Source organism: Pinus tabuliformis, chromosome 1_2 (genome assembly GCF_031772625.1).
Source record: "Pinus tabuliformis cultivar Carrire ecotype Pingquan chromosome 1_2, CPIR1, whole genome shotgun sequence".
NCBI lineage: Eukaryota > Viridiplantae > Streptophyta > Pinopsida > Pinales > Pinaceae > Pinus > Pinus tabuliformis.
Genome location: NC_142298.1, coordinates 89,821,239 through 89,836,931, shown reverse-complemented (window position 1 = coordinate 89,836,931; position 15,693 = coordinate 89,821,239). Strand labels below are relative to the sequence as shown.

The window sequence follows — 15,693 nt, the reverse complement described above, 5'->3', positions numbered from 1 at the left end:
GTCCCAAGAAAAACCCAATGCGGGAAAACTGGTGCAACTATTCAGAGGGTTTTATTATTACGTAGTTTTCAGAATACAACCAGGGTGCCAGAAATGGCTCACCCAACGGAGAATGCCCTTGGAAGTAGTACCTCTCCTCAGAGACAGATATTTCGGCTGATCAATCACCGGATGAACGATCCCATAGCAACAATAGCAACTTCCACTTCTCTGTGTTACTCTGATAGGGACTGTGTCACCCTTCCCGGCTCACTAGCACCTAGTCTGCCCGACGAAAATCTTCCCAGCGTTGCTTCTTGGCCCTGTGTCAGCTCTGCTAGCCTTTGTGCAGCTACTGAAGCCTCTGCGTCAGCCCTCAGACCCTCTGCGTCACCCACGCTGGCCTTTTCTGGCTCTATGCAGCTCCCAGTTGCCTCTGTGTAGCACCCAACTGCCTCTGTGTCAACCTCTCCAGGCTCTGCATCGTCTCTCTGGTACTAACTCTGCCTCTCTGCAATGTATTCACTGCCCCTCGTTGCTGATCATTGATTCACTTTTGCTTAGCAACCCCGCTCTAGCAAAATGAATGACTGATCACTCTCGTGTATTCTCCAACTGACCCTCAAGCCTTCTCTTATACTTTTCTCGTTGGTCTATCAACGACCGAGATTAAATCTCTAATCAACGGCTAAGATTAGATTTGGCTTGATCCATGACTTTTGGAACATTCTAACCCAGTTTTATATTAATACCCATTAATATTTTATTTTTCCTAAGTTTAGACTTAGGAACTCCATTAAAAATATTAATTATTTTAATATCTCCCAAACCGATTAGAATCTGCCCAAACCATTTCTGGGTCTTAGAGATCCCATGTGCTTTAGCCTCTCCACCAATTTTCATGGCTAAAGCACATCTGATGCTACCCTAAATCAACAAAGCCAATGTTACAAGACTTGGAATGGGCAAAAAATTGGTGAGACAAAAGAGCAAGAGTTTAAACTGAATTGGAAAAAAAATAGGAAAATACAAAAAAAAAAAAAATGATATATACATTAAAAAAGTATTCTTTGATGTTCAATAAATCCATGTTGGTACAATGCAAAATATCTATAGATGTCCAAAATTTCATGGATAAATATGGATCTCATATTAGTCTAGACTCCAAGCTAAGAGTTGGAAGCATCTGCTTATAAATGTTAACAAAATTGTAAACATGCTAAATAGTAGAAGAAATTAAGAAGCAGATTCTCCCGTGTGCTCAGCTACTTAAGTCTCTATGTTCTGCAGGTTCTCAAGACGAAAAATAGGATCCTTCTTTGATTGAAGCCACTCAATGTAGGATCTGTCTTTACCTCTTCCAAGTTCAGGTCAATAGCTAAATGATTCAAACCTGTCATCATCATGATACATTGAAATTTGAATTGAACTTTAAAGTTTACACTTTAAATAAGTCCCTCAAATTCAAATGAATAAGCCTTAGATAAATCACAAATTGAGCTACGTCTTGTGTTTCCTAGTCTCTCACCAAGTAATTCGTTGTTGTGGAGCTGAAGATTGTAATGCATGAAAACAAGGTCATTTAAATGCTTTTGTGTTAATACGTTGTGCCTCTCGAAATCTATTTTCTCAAACATGCTCTAGTTGCACTAGCATGTCCAAGGTAATCAATAATTACCACTTTCCATCTCTCCCTATTATTCATCTCCATTCCTCGGGTTGGTTGTCATTGGTCATTCAGATTGGCACCCTATATCCTCATCCTTGAGTTAGGGCTCAAAAACTTGACCTGGAGGTTGATGCAATTGAAAGAATGATACAAAATGTAAGATGCAAAACATGGCTGGGACATATTTAGTATGTGCGCAAAACTATAGAATGAGCTCTACCCCACTCATTAGCTATCACCCGGATTCTCAAGCATTCAATGCTTTAATCTAAAATAAAGGAACTCTTGAATGTCCCAAATCCAATGGGTGAGAGATTGCTACATCTTAAAGGGATATTGAAAAGGCATAAAGCAATCTAGGTCTCCCAAGCTATGCACCAAATAAAGGTAAATCATTAAAGTAAAAGGTGCAACAAAGGGGTAGAAAAAGCAGGCTGAGGAAAAGGGTAACTCATGCCATTGTGAATTCTCCCTCACATCATTACACTTGGGATGTTGGTGTTGAAATATGTAACTAGGTTCGGTCTTCATAATGACATATGTAATTATAATTTTATGTATTTGATGTAATGAGAAACGGTCTTCATAATGACATATGTAATTATGATTTTATTAATTTGATGTAATGAGAAAAATATTTTTGTTTGTTTGTTTATCTTGAGACATGGGTTTCATGCTCAAGGAAATTTATTTTTAGGTCAAGCTCCCATTGAGAGCTTTTAGGTCATTGTCATGTCCCTTTTCAAACACATTTGTAAAAGGGTGCTACAACTCAATTTTGCACAATTTTGACTAAGGAAGTGTTGTCACACAGAGTGTCTAGGCACCGCGACAATGCTCAGATCGGGCGTTGTCACCATGATCCCCGATCTCTCCATTTAAGCTGTCTCCCCTCAGCAAGCTAAGGGGGGTAGACCCTATGGATAAATGGGATGAAGGAGAACCAGCTGGGAATCAACCGGTTTGGGAGACACATTGAGGCAATCAAATACTTGATTAAGGCTTCGCAAGGCTTAAGATTTAATTAGATTTTAAATGATAAATACCAGTGCCTTATGGAGTCAACGATCTTGCTGGGAAAATGAAAACCAAGTAATTGATTAGCTACTGTTGCTTAGGAAACAGAGATATGAAATCTATTTATAATTCCACAATAAAAATCTTTAACAATCACTTGAAAATATTTGCAAAATGTCTAGCATGTAATGAGCATTAAATAATCCAAGCAATGACAATAGATTTTCTATAGATGCACAATGCCTTAGCAATTAAATTTCAAGATATACAAATACCTTAATCAACCACGAAATTTAAAAGCTAACCAGTTCAGATCCTAGAATTCAAATGATTATGCTCAATGACCCAAATCTAGGAAACTCACCACTTACAAATAATTAATCCTCAGATATAAAAATTTAAGGACATTTAACTATAGAGAAATGAAAATGTTAATAACACAAAAATTTACCTTTAGATTTTACTTTAGCACAAAAAACACCAAGAAGAAATTTTAGATTGACAATTTAATTATTCCTTAGGTGAATTTTTTCAGTGTGCTAAGTTAGACTTAATGCGGTAAATGATTAATCAAGATCTTTTTAATGTGATCCAAATAAATCAAAAGATTCAATAATTTTTTTTTTTTGCTGAACGAAAAATCTGAGCTCCTCCCTCTGCCTCTGGAATCACTCGATCTGGGAATATTGAATTTTATTGTCCCTCACTCAGAAATATCGAACCTCCACAAGTAACTCGACCTCCTGGAAGAATGACTGCGCTATCCTTGGGAATTTTGGCCTGCTGCCCACAATGAGCAACGAACTCCCTTCTCTCTTCGCCTTTGAGCTCTCTGGCTGATCAATTGTGCTCCGATACCATGTGGAAATTCCAATACCAGAATCCTATTGCAACAATTGGAAATTATTCTCCTAATTGTTAATTTAATTTAAAAATTTATTTGTTGTTTGCTACGAAAAATACTAAATAAATCACATTGCAACCTACACAAATAAAATTGTGAAAGAATAAATGCTAGCACACACATAAAAAATAACATAGTTATTTTTGGACAAAAGTCCCTGGAAAAACCCAACTTGGGAAAACCGATGTAGTAGATGGGGGTTTTAATATTATGTAGCAGTGAAAAATATGAGTACAATCTAGATGCCTAAAACTGACAATCCACAACAAGAAATTTTGGGCAAAATACTGTAGGGAATTACCCTTCTCCCATAGGTAATCCCTAGCACAACTTGTCTTCAACAAACTAGCTGTCCAAACCTTAGCGTGAGCCCTTCTCTGCTGCCTCTATGCTATCTCCCACATGTGTGGTTCAAAACTACCTCCGATGAAGTCGTTCTTCCTCCAGTTGCTGAGGAAATTGTCTCTTCGGCCTTCTGGAACCTTCGCCCGGCCTCTAGAACTGAGAATGATTTTTCTCACCAGCAAATCGATCTGCCTTGTCGAAGCTACTATGCAGAGCCTCTGCGTTGCCTCTCTGGGATAACTCGGCCCTCTTGCTGCTGCCTCTTCGGATCTAGAAATCTTTCCTCCGGACTCACTATCTCTGCCCCTCTCAGAGTGCTTTGATCTATAGCTCTCTCTCCGGTAATTGATTGATGCTACTCTGGAAATTGATATGCTAAAAGATCAAACCTCTCAAGTGTCATTTCCATCACCACATCGATCTCCTCTTATAATTCTCCATTTGAGCACTAATGGCTAAGATTAAAACTTAATCAATATCTAGGATCATCTCTAGATTGATTCGTGTGAGTTTCTAGATCATTCACGCCTTGACTTAATTAATACTGACTAATTAACCATATTCCTTAAGTTTAGACTTAGGAAATATTTAAAAACTGACTAATAATCTAATTAAGTCATTTCTATGCAGAATTTCTAGAAACGACTTTTGGGTTTTGGAGATCTCATGTATTCTAACCTCTCCACAAAATTTCAAGGCTTGAACACATCCGATGCTACAAAAAATTAACAGTCTCATGGTTGTGGCACCTTCCTTGAAGTCTCTCCTAATCCATGTCCACCATATCACACACCTATGGATTGATGGGTCATCCCTAATCATCCCTAACATGACTAATGTAACTTGTTTATAGGTCCTGATCTAGTTAGACATTTGAAGGTGAGTTTTGTGTGAAGTATATTTGTGCCTTTAGCGTTAGATATGGTTCACCACGGTGCTTTAATAGTTTCATGCCCCTTATGAAGTTGATCTTACTTGATCTTGAGAGGTTTTATTTAGGTAGTTCCACATATGTAGCAGAGATCGCTTGAGGGATAACCCGACTCTTCTTCAACACCTTTTAGGGGGTTCTTTGCCTTGTCTAAAGCGCAGACTGAACTTTGTGGCATTGAGTCTCGCGTAGCTTCCACATGCTTCTACACCTCTTGATGAGCCTCAAGATGTTGAAATATTGAGCTTGAAAGCTTGGGCATTGAACCATTTGATGATGTGCATAGATGGACCCAAGACATACCTAGGCTAGCTTTGACCCTGTTTGATGGACGATACCTTGTTCCAAGCCCAAATGAGGATGATTATCATTGAGATGATTTGGGAGGGTTAGTACATCCCTCTTTGATGCCAATGCTTGCCCTAGAAGGTGCCACGTCACTCCTACATGGAGCTTCTCTTGGATGTGTTGCCGCCTCACTTGCACACCTAGTTAGCGTGGAAAATCCTCAACCCCACAAGGTGTGGCTTTGTGGAAACCTAAAGCTCTCTCCTAGTTAAAGCTAAGGGCGGCGGCGGGGTCCCTAAATGAAGGTTAATTAATGAAATGTGAGTTTTCTAGGAGACTAGGGTGAGTGGAAGACTTGTCAAAAATAACTTGTTTCCAAAGATATGAGCAAGTAAATAAACATACATGAGCAATATTCAAAGATTCACTTAAAAGATAAAGAACATAGACTAGTGCTTTAAAGAAATAGTTGCTCAAGATAAATGACAAATACTTGATCAAGATGGAAACTCAAAAGATGATGACAAGTAATCCTGCAAAATGGCAAAATGTTAGATAAAATATAAAATATCACTTGCAAGATACAAATTGCACTTATAAGGAGATGCTCAAGTAAAGATGCCAAGTATTACTTGCAAAATATAAGTAGATATGCACTTGCTAAAGGGAATAATCAACAACAAGAGATAACTTCATCAATGAGACATGAGATCATTCATCATAACAAGTACATGAAATAAACAAAATTTGCAAGTAAATTTGAAATGCTCTAAAGTGAGTAAATTAGAATGATATGCAAATCTATCTAATGTGAGATGCAGTTATCTTGGTAAATTTTAAAACTAGATGCCTATCTAGATGTAGCCTTTCTTTCGACTGTTTTGAAACAAGTCTCTAATGTGAGTTGTGGAGGGACACCCAGGGAAAGACAGTTGAGGCTGTATTAACGATCCCTCCCTTGGAATATCCAACACACCCGATGCCTCCGGTGCTGCAGAGACTGTGGCTCTGACGACTGCAAGGTCACTGTGTTAACCACAAAAGAGGATCTATGTTCCTCAAGTTGATGAAAGATGTGTTCCTAAAAGAGTCTTTCAACCAAGTTTATCCTTGGAGTTGAATTAATTAGAAGTGCAAATTAGTGCTAAGCATGCCTAAATGAGATGCATGTGGATGTTATTGTTTCCCAAGAGAGTGTGATGAGATAAAATTCCTCAAGTGGCACTATACAAAATAATAATGCTGTCGAAACTTTGTGAACTTTGCTGTCGAAACTTTGTGTGCATTCAGATCTAATTTCATCTTATGTTCTCATGGTGATGAGTAGTTTCTAGTATTGGTTACATATTCTGATTTACCATAACAGAGCACATTTTGTTCTGTGATTCAACAAATAAATAGAAGCTAAGAAGGCAGATTTTTGGCTGGAACAAATCTGCTGTTTATAAATTATTTTCAGATCTGTTATGTTTTGTTGATTGTACCCTTAGGGTTGGAAACATAGTTCCCTTGAAGTAAATTGTTTCTCATGTCAGTTCTAAATTGTTAATAGAACTAGTCTCTAGATGTTAAGCTGTGATTATGTCATATTAACCTCAATAATCTTCTCGGTTACACAATTTAGAGATGCATGAAGGTGAAATATCTAAGAAAGAAAAGTTAGGGAATACATACATAAATGTGGATATGACTACATACATGAACATAATTGTAAATAGCAGCAGAAATTGAATATGCTCTCATTGTTATTATAATGAAAAGAATATGTAGAAAGAACCATAAAATATAATCTTATTTTGCTTGTTTGTTGATAGGAAATTACATTAAGCCCCAGTTGACTATTATTTGAATTATGGGCAGAATTACATTTTGCAAATGAGTGTAAATATCATAGAACGTAACGAACTATCCATATTCCACTTCATTTCATGAAGCTTAGTGGGAAGCCAAGTATTAGTTGAAGAAATTTAGATAATTTGGAACTTGTCCTAGATTTCTGGGATTTTGTTATGAGCGATTGGACATATTGCTTGTTCCTTTTGAATAGACTTTCAAATTCCCATTGATGAATTTCCTCCTAGTTTGGATATGTATCAGTCTTTTAGCTTTAGCTTTTCATGGACATTAGTTTTGCTTCCAATCCCTATAGTTGCTACCATTCTGTTACAGTCGACATAATGCTCACCCTTGTTTCATTCCATTTGTGTCATTCTATTGCATACCCATTTAGTTCTTGAGAAGTAAGTCAATGGCACATATCGAACTTTGTTATTAATAATTATCTGTTTTTATTGTTTAAATATATGTCAAGTTCTTGGACATTGTTAATTTTTGGGGGAAAATGTAATATTTCTTTATGTTCTCTAAATGATTTACAGAGGAAAATTCATGTTGCTAAAAGTGCTTATTGGAAGGACCTGATGACATTTTGTCTTTTGTATTGGTCCCCAGATAGTAAAATTTAAGGATAAGGAGTCTCATCAAATATTCCTAGAGCCTGAAGGTCGCAATGTTCCAGAGCTTTATGTGCAGGTATTCACACAACCATCTATATATATATATATATATATATATATATATAGATATTCCTTTACTGTCATATATTTCTCTAATATATATGTTTATGGGTCCAATGTGATTTCACGTGGAATTTGTAATTGTTGATTTGAGAATTATTATCTAAACTTAAAGTATTTAACTTTTAAATTGATTTTTCAAGCTGGTTCTGTAATATCTAACTATTTACAAATATGTTATTAAAAATCTCCATGACAAGAGGTGGATTCTAATCAAGCTAGCATAGGAAACAATGGATCAAATTGCTCTTGAAAACCTTATACTCGTTTATTGTGTGGGTAAATCATATTTATCTTCTTCCGTGGTTTCATGTTATATATGCCCAAAATCCCAATATTGATTCTTTTATTGTATTATAATGCAACCTTTCTGTAATGCCCCTTTCTAATCCATAGAAGCATGAGAGGATTGGAGTCATAGGCTATCTGGATCCTGTTACCCACCATTTTGTGGGTAATATCCCTAGGAGATATTTTTTCTCCAAGGTGGTCCTTAGTGGTCAGCTAGCTGCCAGTTGCAACCATTAGCTAGCTCATTGTGCCATTTCTCTGTCACCTGAGCCAGCTATGTGGCCCCTCGCCCATCTGCCATGATCGTATGTTTGAAGGTGGGCCTCCCGAATCTAAAGGTATGCCTTGTCATTTGGACATTGAGTATTGTAGTTTTCTTATCATGGACACTTCTGGGTATGGATTAATGGGGGGATTGGACGAAAAGAATGGACTAGGTCTGTGCTTCTGTCCCCTAGAACCCTTTTAGGAATTAACCTTGGATTGTAGTCCTGTGGGATCTCTTTCACTGACCATTTGGTTTCAGGGATGGTATTTCATGACAAACCCCGATTTTGGTTGCGTGGTCCTGCTCCCTTATCCGCTCATATTATCCTCTTTCCATTCATTATCACCCCATCCATCATTTCTCCCACCTGGGTCCACATAGGGTCAGCTCGCCCCTTCCCCTTGCCCACACCTTACGTCATGGCTTGAAATGAATCCCAGAGGTTGATGTAGCTGAAAAAAAAGTTAAAAGCATACATGGCCATATTCAACAAGAAAAGTACCACAAAATGCAAAAGATGGCAGGACAAAAACATTTAGCATGTGTGCAAAAGCCAATAAATGAGCTCTACCCCACCATCATGGCCATCACCTTGGTTCCTACAGGTTCTATGAACCTTCTTCATCATATAGGAATCCATGATTGTCCTAACCCTTGGTGGGCGATGAACCACCCCACCCTAAAACGTCACTGCTATATCTTATACATCATGCTCTAACCCTTTGAGCTCCGAGCAGTAAATCAAAGAAAATCTTAAAAGGGAAAAAGGCATATAAAGAAGGGTGGAAAAATCCAAGGCCAAGCACCTCATGTACCATGATTGCTCCCTCCTATACATTATAAACTCAACTGTGGGCTTTCCTCTTATTAGCTACCCTTGTACCCCAGCATGTGACTAGGGCTGCCCCTTCTCATCCCCTACTTCATCCACCTACTTGTTACATGCCACCACCTTTTGACGGTTGTACCTTGACTATATTATTCCCTTTAGAAGTAGAAACCACCTAATAGGATACTTGGTTAACCCCAGTAGGAGTTTATGAGACATTGGCACATCCCGAAGCCCATTATGGAAGGGAAGGCCTTTATGAAGTCCCCACCTGTGGTCCATGATTAGGTAAGCTCATTTACTCGATTTCTTTAATGACTTGTTGTATTGGAAGGCTAAGGGACGCATTAGATCTTATATAGGATTGCAGATGGTTTCCATTTGAGTTTGGTCTCCCTATATGGGGTCCTAATCTTCGAGAGGGCTACATTGGCACATACAAGGTGAGCATTGAGAGCCATGGGCCTCCACAGTAGAAAATTGCACTTCATGGATCCCCACAACGATTCAAAGATTGCTCGTCGTTCACTTATTGGACGAGGAGGATGCACTTGATCCATTATGCCCAGCGAGCCCCAGATCTACACCATACACTTGTCAGATGATCTAGGACTTGTACAATGATGTGGCATCACTTACATTATCATCCTATCCCTTGCGAACAACCTACAGGCATCTTCGATTTGTTTGGAGACCCATGGGGACACTTGTGTGCTCCCACATGTCATTTGGAGTACCACAAGTTATCACAAGGGGCCAACCCCTTGTCCACTGCTTTTGAGGGTCCTATTCTTCATTGTGGCACCCATTGACTTCATTAGGCCTCTTAGAGGGCCCTATGACATGAATAGATCATTATTTGACTTCTTGAGAGACTTCCCTTTTATTTATGAGCTAGTTTGGTGGGGTTGTTACCAAAAGTTGTATTATTAGCACATTACTTTATTTTTGGGGCTTATGTAGGCCACAGAGGCTAATTCTAACTCCTAAGATGTGTATAAATACAAGTGAAGTGAGATCATTTCTCATCATCACTTTGGATTGGATCTCTTTCTTCTTTAGAGAATTTCGCACTTTTTCTAGAGGATGAATTGGAGCATTTATGAATGAATTTTGATGTATGGTTATTGGTCTATTTTCTCTTGGAGCTTCTCTATTGTCATGGTTAGATATACTCTACTACATGTAAGTACGAAATTTTGATGTTGTTCTTGTTACTTTTGTCATATATGCTGGATTCGGATTTTCGTTGTTTTAGGGCTATTTGTTGCATGCATATTATTGCTTAATATTGTGGAATTGTCTCTATTACAACGTTCTCTCTATGTATGGGGCCATGTAGTGTGAGCGAAATCTCCTAGGGGTAAAATTTGACCTTGATAAACCATTCCTCTTGTGCATTTGAAGTATGAAAGCTGCAAGATTGCTTTCACTTGACCTACAGAGCTTGTGAAGTAATTTTGAGGCCTCTTTGACTGGGAACCAATAAATCATACACGTAATCAGCATAGACTCCATTCTCCCAAGGATTAAGGCACTGATCTACCATGGGTGGTCACCAAAACTCCTATCCTTTCGCCTTCTCTCAAGTCTAGCCACATTGGGGTGCCTAGGGCATCAATTTTCTAACAAGCTAGTGACTGAAAAAATTCGATCTTCTAGGGTCTCCTGCACTGGACTTTCCTCTAGCCCTCCTCTAAATTTGAAGACATTCCGATGGTGGAATTGGGAGAAAAGCCAAGCCCTAGCTCCAGGACCAAAACTTGCCATTCCATCCCCAAGGCTAGCACATTCCAAGGTCAAACCAATATCGTTGAGTAATTATATTTTCTTTGAGCCTCTCTCCACCTTGTCTAGGGTAAGAATATCATTGGTTGCTACATTCCTTCCTCATACCCTAGACTGGGTCCACTTAACGCCATGTGGGCCCACTCCTTTGAGAGACCATTCTTCAAGAACCATCCGAGATACCAATTCTAACGAGGATTTTAGGGATTGGGAAACTCCTTCACACGTCCTATCCCATAAACCTAACCCTCAAATCCTCTCTACCTTTCCCTAGATTAGCTAGTACCTTTCTTACAAAGCAAACAATCTTTATCCTTCAAATTCTGGGAAAGGGTTATTCGGGTCACTCCTATCCATTGACTTATCCTTCATTAGTGACTCCACACGTACTGGGTCTCCTCCCATCGGTGAAAGTTCGTAAATAGAAGGGAGCCTTAGCTGAGGTGACAGTGGGCTAAGACTCCATATGTTGCCCTTGGCCTAGCATTTTCCCTTTAGGGATTTCCCTTAGGTCCCCTGCTAGTTTTAGTAGTAACATTTTGGCGCCGTTTCTAGGGAGGAAGTAGGTCTGCCTCCCTAGTGAATCATTTTGGCGCTGTTTCTAGGGAGGAAGTAGGTCTGCCTCCCTAGTGAATCATTGAGAAATTGATTCATTAATGACATTTATAAATATTCCTCTGGCAACTCCACTCATTGTCCAATCCCCTAGTTTACTTGAAGGCGACAACATTCCTTCTTTAACTAGGGCTACTACAAAAAGGGGAAAGCAAACTCCATCACCTGTCGAAACCTCACTTTTCCTCGAATTCGAGAAAGTCAGTGATACATCTCCAGAAATGGCATCTACTCCAAGCATGACTCCGAAAGGGATCAACCTAAGATGACCAAGAGTGAAAGACACTTGGTTAGTGTCTTTGCCCCTTTGAAATTAAGTAACGATCCCAAACCATTACCTGAAAAATTTAACTATCGATTGTCGAAATTCAAAGGGGATGCTACTAGCACTGCCCATGGTTTTATTGAAGAATTCTACTGGCAGTTGTCCCCTAGATTGATATTTGATGAAGATAGGATCATGATGCTTTTTGCCTTATCACTTGAGGGACAAGCAAGAGATTGGTATCTTAGCCTTCCCCTTGGGTGCATAAAGGACTCTGATGAATTTGAGGAACTATTCATGAATAGGTGGTCATGCAATGCCTAAGGGACCTTCAACATTGAAAAGTTCTACCAAATAACCAATGGAAGGGAAGAGGTGCGAGAATTCATTCAAAAGTTGGATAGGGTAGCCAAAGATATACCTGATTGTTTGAAGCCATCTGAAGCCAACATTCTTAACAAATTCATAAAGGTCGTGGGTGGCCACCTCACCTATGTGTTGAGGGATAAGAAACCATCCACTTTGGCTGAGGCTAAGGAAATGACGATGGAAGTTGAAGAAAACCTATGAATTTCAAAGGTTGATATCAATGACCACCCTAGAGCCAAATTTGAAACCAAGAAGGAGAAGTCCAAAGATCAACACGAAGAAACTCTCCTTGCTATTCTCAAAAAGGTGGAAAGGTTCACCGAAGAAGCCAATGCATGTGACAGGGTTATCATGAATAAAATCACTGCCTTGGAAAGGGAAGTTACATCCCTAAAGGAAAGCCTTTTCCCAAAAAGCAAAATGAAGAAGATAGGTCGAGCTCTTCTCAAATCCCAAACACATTGGCCCCAACTAATGTTGTTGAGCCAAACTCTTCATCTGATGATGAGGAGAGTGAAGAGGATGAAAGTGAGGATGAACAAACAGATGAGCAAGCCAATCTCGTGGAAGCTGATGTCTTCAACATTTTGCTAGGAGGATCATACACGCATCCTCCCATTAGTGAGGTCACCCTTAAGGAAGAAAAGGAAGAATCCATTCTTAATGCTGATAGCCAGGGAAGATTCAAAGGGGTCCAATATTCTCGAAAGGAAAAGGACAAAGACCCCTCACCTCCTAAGGAATCACCTAAGGAAGATCCATCACCTAAGCAAGCCCCTCCTAAAGAATCCATCCCCAAAGTTCCTCCCAAGAAGAATCCTCCAACAAAGGTCAATCAAAAAAAGGATCCTCCTAGGAAAGAATACAGGAAGAAGGAAAAGGGGAAGGAAGTTAAACTTGACATCGACATAGGGGTTGTCGTGGGAAAGATGACTATACCTGTTCCCCTAAAGGAAATTGTTAAGCTTCCCGAGCAACAACAACAACTTAAGACATCCCTCGGGATTCAAGATGAAGAAATACTTGAAGAATTGCAAAACATTCACATCCCTGATCAAAACTCGGGGCATAAACCTTTCTTGCTCACTTTGGCTATCAATGACCTCTTCTTACACAATTGTATGTTAGATTCCAGTGCTTCCACCAATATCATGCCTTTGATTGTCATGAAGCAATTGGGTCTCAACATCACTTAGCCATATAAAAGGGTGTGTGGTTTTAATTCCAAACCTATGGAAGTAGAAGGCATCATCAAAGATGTTAAGGTCTCTTTAGCTAGGAATTCTGATTTATCCCTCATGAATGTTATTGTCATTAATATACTTGATGTGTGGGGGATGTTGTTATCCTGGAAATGGGGAGCTACCATTGGGGGGCATGTTCAAATGGATTTATCATACGCAACCATCTCCCAATCTGATGGCACCCCTTTTATCCTTTATAGGGAGCCTGCTTATTCACCGCATGTGATCAAGCCTGGACCATATTATGAGACATGCGAGGGCGAGAAACCTTCCCATATCCTCCCTACCCAGGAAATCTGAATCCTCAAGCAACCAATCTCTCAAACAAGCAAAAAGTGGAAGCCTAAGAAAGAATATAAGGTTGGGGATTTAGTCTTGGTAGATAAAGATCCCATACCTATCAGGATTCATGGAAGGGTTGGGGATGACTATTACTACATTGCTAAACTTAACGATGAACTTTGGCCTGAGCCGGTCAAATTAAGTCGTATCACCTCCTTCCTTGAGACTTGACATTGTATTATATGCATGGTAGAGTAGGATGCATTGCATGCTGATGTTTGCATTAGAAATAACGTCATATGATATTTCTCATGGTAGATTAGCTGCATTTAGATTAAAATTTGCATATCTTTATTTTTCTGTTGATTTTATGGCCTAACATATTAGCATGTGCGATCATGAGATGTCGCGAAAGCATGTTCCCTCATGTTTTTCCATCTATTGTATGTGTAGGTGACAGGTCTATAGTAACCAAGAGATTGCTGGAGTTCTCGTGACCTCCCGTTCTAGTAGCTCTGCGCATTTCTTCGAGAGATCACGTCCTAGTTGGAGCCAAATGTTACTCACCATTTTGTGGGTAATATTCCTAAGAGATTCTTTTTCTCCAAGGTGATCCTCAGCCGGCAGCCAGCAGCGCCTTGCAGCCATCAGGTAGCTCATTGTGCCATTTCTTCGCCACCTGAGCCAACCATGTGGTCCCTTGCCCATCTACCATGATCGTATGTTTGGAGGTGGGCCTCTTGAATCTAAAGGTATGCCTTGTCATTGGGACATTGAATATCGTAGTTTACTTAATATGGACACTTTTGGGTATGGATTAATGGGGGGATTCAGTGGAAAGAATTGGCTAGGTCTGTGCTTCTGTCCCTAGACCCCTTTTAGGAATTAGCCTTGGATTCTAGTCCAGTGGGATCTCTTTTATTGACCATTTGGTTCCAGGGATGGTATTTCATGGGAAACCCCGATTTTGGTTGCGTGGTCCTGCTCCCTTATCCATTCATATTACCCTCTTTCCATTCATTGTTACCCCATCCATCAATTCTCCCACCTTGGTCCACATTCCTCCATCGGGTCCACATAGGGTCAGCTCGCCCCTTCCCCTTGCCCACACCTTGGTTCATGGCTTGGAATGAAGCCTAGAGGTTGATGTAGCTAAAAAGAAAGTTAAAATCATATATGGCCACATTCAACAGGAAAAGTACCACAAAATGCAAAAGATGGGCGGGACAAAAACATTTAGCATGTGGGCAAAAGCCAATACATGAGCTCTGCTCCACCATCATGGCCATTACCCTGGTTCCTACAGGTTCTATGAGCCTTCTTCATCAAATAGGAACCTATGATTGTCCCAACCCCTGGTGGGCGATGAACTGCCCCACCTTAAACGGGGGAATTCACTGCTATATCTTATACATCATGCTCTAACCCCTTGAGCCTCGAGCAATCAATCAAAAAAAATCTTAAAAGGGCAAAAGGCATATAAAGAAGGGTGGAAAAATCAAGGCCGGGGCACCTAATGTACCATGATTGCTCCCTCCTGCACATTATAAACCTAAGTGTGGGCTTTCCTCTTATTAGCTACCCTTGTACCCCAGCATGTGACCCAGGTTTGCCCCTTCTCATCCACCTACTTGTCACATGCCACCACCTTTTGACGGATGTACCTTGTCTTATTATCCCCTTTAGAGGTAGAAACCACCTAATAGGATACTTGGTTAACCCCATTAGGAGTTTACGAGACATTGGCACATCCCAAAGCCCATTATGACAGGGAAAGCCATTATGAAGTCCCCACCTGTGATCCATGATTAGGTGAGCTCATTTACTCGAGTTCTCTAATGATTTGTTGTACTGGAAGGCTAGGGGATGCATTGGATGTTATACAAGATTGTAGATGGTTTGTACTTGGGTTTGGTCTCCCTATACGGGGTCCTAATCCTCCAGAGGGCTACATTGGCTCATATAGGGTGAGCGTTGAGAGGCATGGGCCTCCACAGCAGCAAATTTCACTTCATGGATCCCCACAACCATTC

General features: G+C 39.8%; 1 protein-coding gene across 3 annotated transcripts in view; it reads left to right on the top strand.

The window, feature by feature from the left end:
- The window catches only part of LOC149204584 (uncharacterized), a 403,576-nt gene that overhangs the window by 255,459 nt on the left and 132,424 nt on the right, over positions 1–15,693 (top strand). For all 3 annotated transcript variants that reach the window (XM_089394759.1, XM_089394761.1, XM_089394760.1), the window contains exon 7: positions 7,585–7,665. In XM_089394759.1, coding sequence (XP_089250885.1) covers positions 7,585–7,665 — 81 coding nt within the window. The remainder of the gene's footprint in view (positions 1–7,584; positions 7,666–15,693) is intronic.